This window comes from Pundamilia nyererei, unplaced genomic scaffold, assembly GCF_000239375.1.
Source record: "Pundamilia nyererei isolate P.nyererei 1_Seehausen unplaced genomic scaffold, PunNye1.0 scaffold00005, whole genome shotgun sequence".
Taxonomy (NCBI): Eukaryota; Metazoa; Chordata; class Actinopteri; order Cichliformes; family Cichlidae; genus Pundamilia; species Pundamilia nyererei.
Genome location: NW_005187406.1, coordinates 5243763 through 5255948, shown reverse-complemented (window position 1 = coordinate 5255948; position 12186 = coordinate 5243763). Strand labels below are relative to the sequence as shown.

Below are 12186 nucleotides of genomic sequence, written 5' to 3'. Positions count from 1 at the left end.
GTTATAAAGTAATTTCCAAACAATTTGACATCCAGATCTACAGCGACAGCATTTAAGACCGCTGCCTGTCTTCCCAGAGGTGGATGTCCTGAGAAATTCCCAAGATCAGGCGATACGATGCTCAGAGAAACGATGAAAAACCATATACACTACAGGCCTCGGTTAGTGTTTTAAAAGTTAAACTTCATGACAGTGCAGTTCAGTTAAAAAGACTGAACAAGAATGTTTTGTTTGGAAGGATTTCCAGGAGAACGACTTTTCTCTGACATGGACGAATCATTCGTTTTGGTCATTTCATGGGACAGTATCAAAAATACTTAACAATAAACACTCTTAAATGCCAAACAGGCACATTTGGTTTGAATTCCACCATACAGGACTTGAGAAGATCCAGGAAGCCTTTAAATTTCATAAAGGTTGTGTTCGAGAAACATAAGAGTAGTCGATTTTTGATAAGCGGGTTTGTTTTTGAACTGTTCGGAGAATGTCTCTGCTGCAACTGTGTCAAAGGCTCCAAAATAAAAGTTTAGATAAAAAAGATTTATTGATAAGCAAAACAGCATCTCTATATATTACATAAAGTCATCTTATGTACAAAATTAATTTGTATTGACTGAAAACACACAGTCCTCGTGCTGGAGCTGCATGTTCAGAGTCTTTGCAGTCATCCTTGTCAGCTCACGGTCACAGCACTTTATTCTATGCTTCTGCACTTTGGAAACAGCAGATGTGGAGTCAAATCAGGATTTGTTGTCTTTGCCTGCTTGGCTGGGGGGAGGATCCATCAGGTCCTTAAATCCCAGTTTCTCCAGAGGCTCCTTGGTCATCAGCTGACTGAAAACAAAAAATAAAACCAAGACGATTATACACGTTACCTTTGTTGATTCACTAGGTAACATTTTCATTGGCTTTCTTACTGGTCCATTCGGCACTCCAGGTAGTCTTTGGACTGCAGTCGGCACATGGAGTTGTCATAGTTGTTCTCTCTGAGACATTTCATGAACTTTTCTTTGAAGGCTTTGCACTCTCCTGGAAAAACAAAAGGACAAAATCAGGACTTGTGCATTTGTATGGTTATCTGTAACCCCCAGTAATAAAACTTTTTTTTCCGAGCCACACAACGCTAGTGCTTAAGGGGAACATTAAAGAATCAGGAGCCCACAGGTTGTCATCAACTTTCAGCCCCGATAAGGCGGCCGATCACGATCATCAGTCAGGATTTACAGAAGAAGCTGACATCCAGCACAAGTTATCGAGAACAATGGCCAACAACATAATGCACATATTTGATTTTTAATTGCCATTAAAAGTCTTTGAAAGTTATGACACGCTAATGTGGGTTCTTCTGTAGATCATACATGCAGAAAAAAAAAAATCATGTTAATAAAAACAGAATCAGTGAAGTTTGTATGAAACACAACATTTGTGCTACTGCCAAAACTTTCTGTCCATGACTGTGTATCATGATACTTTTCTAGCTTTTTAAGTGAAGGGCTGCTGCCAACATATTGCTTGAAGGTTCTGTGCAGTTTATATAGAGCAGGACAGACATTTGTGTTTTCAAATGAAAGGAAAAAAAATCAAACAGGTGAGGCGTTGTCCTACAAAGTTTCCTGATGTTTGTGAGTGAGTTGTTTTACATACACTCATCATGCGCGTGAAGATAAGATAAGATAAGATAACCTTTATTAGTCCCACACGTGGGAAATTTGTTTTGTCACAGCAGGAGTGGACAGTGCAAAAGTTATGAGGCAAAAATTAGGATACAATAAGAATAAATACAGTACACAACTGTACAGAATAGAATAAAATAAAATAAATATACAATAAGATAAAAATAGAATACAAATGCTATATACAACTGAGTAAAAATACAACGATGACAGAAAGGATTATTGCACTTAGTATTATTGCATATGTATGGATGTGTGTGCTTGATCAGTTAAAGTCTTTATTACGGAGTCTGACAGCAGTGGGGAGGAAAGACCTGCGAAATCTCTCCGTCCCACACCGTGGGTGCCGCAGTCTCCCACTGAAGGAGCTGCTCAGTGCTGTCACAGTCTGCTGCATGGGGTGGGAGATGTTGTCCATCAGGGATGACAGCTTAGCCGCCGTTCTCCTGTCACTCACCACCTCCACTGGGTCCAGAGGGCATCCTAGAACAGAGCTGGCCCTTCGGATCACCCTGTTCAGTCTCTTCCTGTCCCCAGCAGAGATGCTGCCGCCCCAGCAGACCACACCATAAAAGATAGCAGAAGCCACAACAGAGTCATAGAAGGTCTTCAGGAGTGGGCCCTCCACTCCAAACGACCTGAGTCTCCGCAGCAGGTACAGCCTGCTCTGCCCTTTCCTGTAGAGGGCGTCTGAGTTATGAGTCCAGTCCAGTCTGTTGTTCAGATGAACACCAAGGTACCTGTAGCTGTCCACAGCCTCAATGTCCATACCTTGGATGTTCAGTGGTTGCAGTGGAGAATGCTTGTGCCTGCGGAAGTCTACCACCAGTTCCTTGGTTTTACTGGCGTTGATCTGGAGGTAGTTCAGCTGGCACCAGTCCACAAAGTCTTGGGTCAGACCTCTGTACTCCTTGTCGTCCCCATCAGTGATGAGGCCGCTATTGCAGAGTCATCAGAGAACTTCTGCAGGAAGCACTGGGTGGAATTGTGGGAGAAGTCTGCAGTGTAGATGGTGAAGAGGAGCGGAGCCAGAACCGTTCCCTGTGGGGCCCCCGTACTGCAGACGACCCTGTCCGACACACAGCCCTGAGTCCTCACATACTGTGGTCGGTCGGTGAGGTAGTCCAAAATCCAGGCAGTGAGGTGATGGTCCACTCCAGAGTTCTCCAGCTTGTCCTTTAGAACCGAGGGAAGAATAGTGTTGAAGGCACTGGAGAAATCAAAGAACATGATTCTCACAGTGCTTCCAGCGGTCTCCAGGTGAGCGAGGGAACGATGTAGGAGGTGAATGACGGCATCATCCGCTCCAATGCCAGGCTGGTAGGCAAACTGAAGTGGGTCCAGTGATGAGCTTATTAGGCGCCGAAGCTGAGCCAGGACCAACCGCTCCAGGGTCTTCATCAGGTGATGAATGAATGGTCATTTTGAGCTTTTATAATTTCTTTAAAGTGCAACCAAGGTGCAACTTGCTAACGAACATTTAACCAAATAGTGCGGGTGTACATATATGAGTGTGTTGATTAAAGAAAATAATTTCAAACTTGTGCACCCAATTATAGTTTTGAAAACCATGAAAGATGTGTGGTGGTCAATCTTCATTTTCATTAAATGTCTCTTATTTTAATAAAGCAAACTGATCAGAAGTTTAATGTAGTTAAGAACATTTATAACTGGTATAAATATAACGCAGAGCAGCACATCATACATGTTTGTGTAAACGCTATTTTCATTACAGTCTGTCCTTCAGACCTTCTGTCCTAATAGCAATAGCATCAAGCATGGCTGTAAACGTCCATGTACCAATCCTGCTAAAAGGCAGCTGGCTTAGACAAAGGTCTATGAGTGCATTGCACTTATTTAAAACATTTCTAAATATTTATAGCATACACTGTCACAGTTATTATTAATTCTGTCGCTGTTGTGTCTGCGGTGAGGGGAACGAGAGTTATTTAACGGGGCAGACAGGCTCAGCTGGAGCTTACCGAAATGGTCCAGAGGGAACGAGCCTTTGTCCGGAGGCCGAGGTTTAAAAGTCTTCGACCCGAAATTCATAGCGGTAGACATTTTCTCTCAGTTCACAGAGGGCCGTCTCAAAATGTTTTGACATAAACAACAGCCTCTCCGTTTGACCCTGCTGTCGCGCAAGTATGACGTTTTATTTTGAGGGCTCGGCAGACAGACATTAGTAATCGATTGATGCTATCGTAAACTGTCCGCCCTTTCGTGAAAGAATAAGAGCTGATATTAATTAAACCCATATACGGGTTTAATTTTGGTCCTAATAAATGTGTAACTTATTTTTTTCCGTGGCATTAACAACCAGTCTGCTAAAAATGACCATGTAATGCACAATAGCAAACTGATACTATGACTACAGGGGGAAAGCACAGTGATCAGAATTTCCCCTCATTATAAACAAATGACTTTGGATACTTTGCAAAATAAAGTTCTCATGAAAACTAAAAAACAGTTTCATAATTCAAAATAAAAAAGAAACTAACTGTACACTGAATCTGATAGAACCGATTCATACTGTTCTCTTAGATACTGTAAGAAACTGAAAATCATAACTGCTGGTTGAAAATACTATTTAAAAATGATTTGATGCAACAACAAAAACGATTGCCTCAGGCAGCTGCCGACAGACGGTGATGAGGAACAGGAAGAGAAACTGTCACGGACGACCAAGCCCCTACATTGGATGACAGACAGAGGAACTGACTGACATTAGGAAATCCTACTGGTTAGAAGCCGACAGCGCAGAGGCTGCGATGATGGCAACACAAACACAGGCCCCAAGTGCCAGATCCATAGAAGTAAGCGTTTACCACAACCAACAGGACCCAAGCTGCAGACTGTGCAAGGCTGCCCCAGAGACTATCCAACACATGGCAGGCAACAGGATGTAAGATGCAAGCTGGGTCTGTGTGCAAGAACATCTGTGCTGCATATACCCTAAAAGTCCCCAAGTCCTGCTGGGAGACACCAACAAAGGTGGTTAAGAGAAACAGGCCAAATGCGCTGTGGTGTGAGTTGTGTTAAATGTGGTAATCGCAGCAGACAGCAACATCAGGAAGAAGGAGCAGGAGAAAATAGTAAATTACCAGCGGCTGAATGAACATCTGGAACAGATGTGGAAGTCCAAAGCGATCCCAGTGGTAATCAGGGGTCTCCATCCAGGAGAGTGCAACCCCGGAAACAACCTGCAACCTTCCCTCAGATGGGAGATATATGTTAATATCTATTTATTAATAGTAGGCACACTTATTCACCTCTCCGTTGCTGCGTGTGCATTCAGAGCACGTTCATGTTATCAGTTTCATTTAAATGACATTTTTGCACGAGCGGAGGATCCGACTCCACTGGATTCTTTAAACGTGCAGCTTCACCTAGCTCACCGCTGGATGTCTCACTTTTCTAAGATATAAGGCTGAAGGGAAAGCAGGCAGACAGACAGGAGGGGAGGAGGCGGCGATGGTAACGTGTGGGCTTGATTATTATGCAGCCAAAGAGCCTGGGTAATAGAGCTATCAGTGAGAGGCAGAAAGAGCTCTCGGCGCGGATCGCTCAGTTTCCTTTTCTCTCTCTGCTCTCTTATCCTCGGGCACAGCTCGGATCGGAGGTGGCAGGTGACCAGTCTGTCTGTCTGCTGGACCCCAGCGGCGGATGTTCTTGGGCACCTTCTTCCCACCGCGGTGAGGCTGGACGGATAAACTCACCATGGCGCTGGAAGCGGAGGGGAACAAGCTGCAGCTGCAGGACGTGCTGGCGAGACCGGGCAACGACAAGTGCGCGGACTGCGGCAATCCAGGTAAGGCAAACCTTCCCCCCTCCACCCCGTCCACCAGCCCCGTTACTGAAAACCCGGCGCCCGGTGGAGCCAGCGCATCCAGCTGCCGGTGCGCGTGTGCGTTTCGAGCCGCTGTACACCAGCAGGGGGTACATGAGCCAACTGGCACTTCAGAACCGCACAAGTCTGAGCGAGTCTGATGACAAAGGCCCGCAGATACCCGAGGACAAAGTAGACCAAAGTAAGCCTGACAGTGGACTCTGGACTTATAAGTCTGAGCCATAAACCAATTAAACTGTGTGAAGACATGCCAACTCTGCTCCTCACTCCGTGTGTGTGTGTGTGTGGTTTTGTGTTATTACAGTCTACACTGTCAGCAACCTCCATAAAGCTCAGTTATTACTTGTGTGTGAGTGGTTTTGCTCTACATGTTCCTGACTGTGTGTCCACCCTATTCCTGTGCAGCTATTTATGTTCATTTTTCACTGTCTTCATCTCTCTTCCCCCCCACCCAGATCCTCTCTTCATCATCCTTTCAGTACACCCCTCCTTCCTCGTTGCTCAAATGGCAGTAAACCAGTGAGTGGCCAGTCGAGGCTCCAGTACGGGCCGAACGCCCAGTGCTTGGAGCCGAGCCTGCCCGGGACGCCTGTTCCTTGGCCCCGGTTACGGCTCCTCTGAGGACTGGCTGTAGCAGAGCAGCATTTTTTTTTTTACATTTTATTTATTTATTTATTTATTTGAGCCAAAGGCACTTTTGCAAAACGAGATAGCTTTGTCTGAGGGGTAGACACTTAAAGAGGGATTTCATTGTGATTGTAGCAAGGTGGAAAGGTTGTTATTTTTTGTGGTTGATGCAGCTTTTAATTAGCAGAAGCATTTTTCTTTTCTTTTCCTTTTTTTATTATCAGCAACCTACATAACAACAGTTCAGCCTTTTGTCAGTTTATAACAGCTTTTACACAATGGTTAAAGTGAGATTTGGCAGGGCGGGGGGAACACTGAAATCCGGTGTAGTGGTGCAGTAGGGAACAACGACTCACCTTAAAATAACTCAGAGATTGATTTGTACCGTTAGCTCCAGTGGGTATGTGTCTTAGCAGACAGCTTGACTCCAAAACTATGACTACTTAATATTATCTCTATGTGTGTATGGATACCTTAGACTGCCCTCCACCAGGCCAATATCAATCAATCAATTCTTATCTGCTTATCCAATTCACGGTTGCAGAGGGGCTGGAGTCTATCCTAGCGACCACAGGGGGAGAGGCAGGGTACACCCAGGTTGCCAGCCTGACACAGGCCTAACACAGAGAGACAGACAATACATTCACACTCACATTCACACATCTCTGTAATTTAGAATCACCAATTAACCCAACCTTGAGTCCAAACCCATGACTTGATATAATATAAGTTTGCACATGGATACCTCAACCAACCCTCCACCAGCCCAAATAAAGTCAATTAAAATTAGCCACAGTGTTGCAGAGCCACATCCACAAAAGAGGTTTTGGTACATATCTGCTGAAAGCTAACAAAGTGTGAAATTATCACTTGAAATTAAGTTTATGGTAGTTAGCAAGGCATCACTGTTATTTTCTTTATACTTTTCGTCAAGGACCCTAGTTTTTTAACCTTAATTAGAGTTATAAAAATTGATTAATATGAACAATAGGCTCAGTAGATATTTTACTAAGTAGTTTACAAATGAGTCCCATTGGTGTGCTGGGTTTGGTGGAAAATTGTGGATATTTGTGGCATTCAGAAGATGCATCCTAGCTGACCCCTGTGAGACCCCAGCCATACGTGAATGCTATTAAAACATATGGGATGGTTGTTCAGTAGAATAGAGTAGAAAAGAGAGTAGAATACTGATGGGCAGTAGTCATTAGCTTCATTGTTAATTAGTAAATGTTAGCATACTTGAGGAAAGACAGTACTTTATAAGTGTTACTTATGCTGGAAGCCAATTCTCCAAGCTGAAATTAAAATGAAACCTGATCTGTTATGTATCTAAAAGACATCCTTGTCAAGTATGCTGTCTTCTTTAAGATGATGAACATGGTAAAGGTTATAGACGGTTAGCATTAGCATTGTTTCTGTGAGCGTGTGGCTGTGTTAGCATAAGCATTTATTTGCAAACCTGTACAGACTCACAGGCCAGCTAGCATGACTACATGCTGTTTGGGGAAAGCTGGCACAATGATTTACACTGATCAAGCGTTATTTGTCTCTTGGGATGTCGTTTTTGATGATTTGTTCACTGTTCTGCAACAGTTCACTATGCCTCAGGGAAAGATTGGCATTGAATGTTCCCGAGCTAAAACTGTTAAGCAGTTTTCCCTGGCAAGTACACCACTTTTCACCTTTGCAATGATTGCACAATAGAATCTCGCCTCTGAAGAGCAGTTGATGTTCTGTTCTGTGTGGCAGTGCCAATTGTATCCGGGATGTAATACAACAGTTTAGGGGAAGGAGCTGGAAAATCTGATCCGCCAAGTCGTGTACACTCGTTTTCCTCAAGAGGTGATGAAATTTCCTTCAGCATGCGTGCTATAGTTTAGTTGAATCCAACTGCTTTGTTTCCTAATTACTGTGCTTCTTTCATAAAATTTCACAAGAGTACAAGCAGCACAGATGAAACCCCCACCAGTACCACTTCCCCTGTTGGCAGGAACCAGGAATCCCCAGGCTAATAATTCACATCTCATCAAGATATGAATTTTTGATGTTGGTTTTGGTGGTTCAATTATGGGATGGTTTCAATATAGAGAAAAACAGACAAATCCGCTCAATAGACAAAAGAGAAAGGAAAAAAACATCATTGTGGCTGTTAAGTAGAATATAACAGATACCATACAAAGAGGTAAGTACAAAATGGGAAATAGTTTTTTCATATTTAGTGAAGCAAACATTTGATTTTCCTTAAACGAGTGCCATCCTTGTTCTGCTTATCCAGTTCTGGCTTGTGGGAGAACTGGATCCCAGGTATCGAAGAGCGAGAGGTGGGGTACACCCTGCACTCGTATATCCAATCTAAAACCTGGAAAGAATCCACACAAGCATGGTGAGAACAAGCTTGTTCGTTCAGGCCACAGGCTGATTTCGAACCCAGTAACCTTCTCCCTGTATTCAGAATTTTCTTATTCATTTTACACATCAGTCACTGACTAAGAAACAGAGCAACATTGCACACTTCCCAGATAGAAACTTGTCATTGACAAGGTGGATCTGCCCTAAAGCAGCGGTGCCCAAACCCGGGCCACAGACCAGTACCAGTCTGTGAGTCATTTGGTACCAGGCCGCGAGAGTTGATGCTCGGGTGTGAAATCTATGGTTTTCTGGGTTTTCTATTTTTTTTTATCAATTTTATTGTTAACTCAGTTTCCCTGGGTCTTTTCCCATGTGTTATGAATCTTTTTTTGTTTTGTTTTTTTTGTTGTATTTATCTGCAACACCTTAAAGGCCAGGCCGTGAAAATATTGTCGGACATAAACCGGTCCATGGTGCAAAAAAGGTTGGGGGCCGCTGCCCTAAAGGATGCTCTACTTTGTCCCCCTCTTTTGCTTTAATAGGGTCACAGTTTACAAAATGAACAACATGCTGTGTTCAGTGAGAAATGAAACTAGCGATTGAGGCCATAAAACTCATCAGAAGACTGTTTGGTCATTTCATAGATTGAGGGAGCATAAGGGTCATTTTTCACAGGCTTATATAAAAAATGCACTTATTTTATCTCCCAGGAGATGCCGGCAGCATGTCCCTCAATTAATCTTGTATAATGGCCATTCCCAGATGTTGCAGTTCACACAGTTCTTCTCCTAGTTGACTTAGTGGGAGTACAGACATTTAAATTTGTTTGAAATCTGATTGCATTAATCACAGTGGTGCATTTGTTAAAGAATCTGTATGCATAAATTTAAGACCAGACCAGAAACCAAGACAAGCGACTGTTAAGTGGGTGTGAGGGCTTTCAGCTAGTTTACAAGTAAACATTTACACTCTGAAAAGGTCTTCTCCAGAAATATATCGCTTTCTGCAATGACTCACACGATAATTCAAATGGGATTAGGAAATAAGAAAAGCATGCATTGTGCTAGACAAAATTATTTAGGAGTCTAGTCCACTAGCCGTCGTGTGGTTGTCTGGCTCTCGCCTTCTCTCGATTTCACACTTACAGCTAATTTAGAATCACAAATTGACCTTAAGCAGATCTTCGGTGTGTGGGAGGAAACCCGTGCAGAAGCACTCCAAACAGAAAGATCTTTCTTGGTGAAGAATGAAATATGTCAGAAAAAAGACAGTTTCTAGCTTTACTTTGCTATAAAGGTGACAGGTTAGCCTGCTTTTCCTGAAAGATGAGGTCCTCTATTTTCCCTGCTACGCTACATCGCATGAAATCCTTCTATTGTTCGTGAATTTGCAGACTTACAAAGTAAAACACATCGCAGCATCAGCAGTGACCTGCCTGTCCTTCCTCACCCGTGTCTTATCGTCCCATCTCAGATACAACATTCATTAAGCAGGCAGAAAGCTTGCTGGAATTGGGCTGAAAACACGCATGGCTTGTGGATGTTTTTGTAATGCTTAGTCATTCTTACTTTGCCCTTCCTTACCTTTGCGTTTCTTCCCCTATCTTCACTCTGCTGGTGCGCTTTGATGAGACCGCTGAGAGGCTGAGCTGGGCGCCTGTACTGCGGGGTTTCTCTGTAGCTCAGCAGCACTGTGGTTCTGCCCTCTGCTGAGGACACACAAATGATTTTTTGCCTCCAGAGAGAAGCCTCAGCAATCCTTTTAGGTGTGCAGAAGGTGTTTATAGAACAGCAAATCAGCAGGTCCAAGATGAGATATAACGAGGTTTAGGTTCCTTTTGCAGTACCACTCATTGCTTTCTGGGGTTTTTTTTAGGTTTGAAACGTCTGAAAGCGACCGGCCTGGGTTCAAGTCCGACCCGCAAAATAATCAGAAATAAATAATAAATAATCAGAATACAAGTTGACACTCATCTAAGTCGAGTTTGCTATTGCAAATAGACTCACTGTAGACGGTTTGCTTTCAGCATAGACAAACAAACATAGATTGATCGTAACGTGTTGACCATCAGCACCACCACTCACAGTTGGTTGACGAATGCAAAAAAATGTGATGAAATGGGCAACCATCAATTTTTTCAAGTCACAAGGAGGTTACGGTCCCTATTTTACGCCAGTCAGTAATACAGTTTAGGATCACATGGACTTTAATTTTAAGGTGTTTTGAGCATTTTTTTATGATCTGACATCGGACGAAATCCTGAACAAATGTTTTTACGTCATCCTTTGCAGTCTGCTTTCTCAAGAGCAGGAGGAGGTTCTCCACTTCTAATGTACTCTCACTACATGAAATTGTTTGATTTCAGCAAAGGTTGTCATTCGGTTAGAGTGTGCAGTAGGCTGGATGCATGAAGGGCACTTGCTTCAGGGTAATTCTCAGTTACCTGCTCTATTCACAGTTTGCTCAATAATACATTCTAACGTAGCTCTAAGCAGCAGGCAGGTTAAAGACTGTTACATCTCCATTCCAGCTCAACTTCTGTGTTCTTGCTTACAGTTCTGCTGGGTAATACTGACAAAAAGCCTGAGAGAATATTTACAAAGTTCTCTTAACCATCTGTGCCAAGTATGGCCTGGAAGTCCCGAGGTCAAAATGGGAGATGTCTCGTAGGGTGGTCAAGAATAACCGAGCTAAGATCTTGTGGGACTTCCAGATAAAGTGGTGGTGGCTAACCAACCGGACATAGTTGTCGTAGACAAACAGAAGAAGACGACCGTAGTGATAGACGTAGTGATACCGAATGATGGCAACTTCAGGAAGAAGGAACATGAGAAGCTGGAGGAGTACTAAGGGCTGGGAGAAAAACTTGAGAAGATGTGGAGGGTGAAGGTAACAGTGGTCCCAGTGGTAATCGGAGCACTCGGTGCAGTGACCTCCAAGCTAGGCGAGTGGCTCCGGCAGACCCCAGGAACAACATCGGAGATTTCTGTCTAGAAGAGCGCAGTCCTAGGAACAGCTAAGCTACTGCGCAAGACCCTCAAGCTCCTGGCCTCTGGTAGAGGACCCGAGCTTAATGGATAAAGATCGCCCACAGGGGCGAGAGGGGGATTTTTTAGATATATAAAATTATATAATGCTTGACCTGTATATATATTTGTTTAGCAACATGAAGCTCACTGTAAATATAGAATATAAACTTTTTTAATGTGCAATCAGGCACTAATGATAAAATGTATCAGTATCTTTAGATCTTTCTGTTTCTTAGACTATGGTCTGTTTGCCTTGCTGTAGGCTCGATTTAGTAAAGTTACAGTCTTTTTCTGTCATCCAGCAGGCAACCGACTGAAATAATACAGCATTCTAATAAATATGGCAGCACAAAGCCTTGATACATGATAAGAAGCAGTTTAAAATCAGTACAAAAATACATGAGTAGATTGTTCTGGATTCTTCTGGAAATGAAATACACCTTTTTGAAATTGTCTGAACTGGTCTTTCTGGTGTTTAACATTAAGGTGTTATTGATTAGATCACCAAAGGAGAGCATGTTGAAAATGAACAAAACAGTGGGTGGTATATGAAATCAAACAGAGCATTTGATTCAAGGAAGTTGAGGTCAACCCACACTCTTAATTTTCCAAGACTCTAGTGACCTCATAACAACAAGCCCACGTAACACACACACAC

General features: G+C 43.2%; 2 protein-coding genes across 2 annotated transcripts in view; one reads left to right on the top strand and one right to left on the bottom strand.

Annotated features, from left to right (window-relative positions):
* Positions 1-519: 519 nt before the first annotated feature.
* Positions 520-3893, bottom strand: cox19 (cytochrome c oxidase assembly factor COX19). Its single transcript, XM_005721865.2, has 3 exons — positions 3656-3893; positions 918-1029; positions 520-834 (listed from the first exon to the last, which is right to left on the bottom strand). Exons 1-3 carry the CDS (start codon positions 3735-3737, stop codon positions 741-743), a joined length of 288 nt encoding a protein of 95 aa, XP_005721922.1. The 5' UTR covers positions 3738-3893; the 3' UTR covers positions 520-740.
* Positions 3894-4295: 402 nt separating this feature from the next.
* The window catches only part of LOC102203381 (arf-GAP with dual PH domain-containing protein 1-like), a 37477-nt gene continuing 29586 nt past the window's right edge, over positions 4296-12186 (top strand). The window contains exon 1 of the mRNA XM_005721864.2: positions 4296-5484. Coding sequence (XP_005721921.1) covers positions 5394-5484 — 91 coding nt within the window. The 5' untranslated portion in view covers positions 4296-5393. The remainder of the gene's footprint in view (positions 5485-12186) is intronic.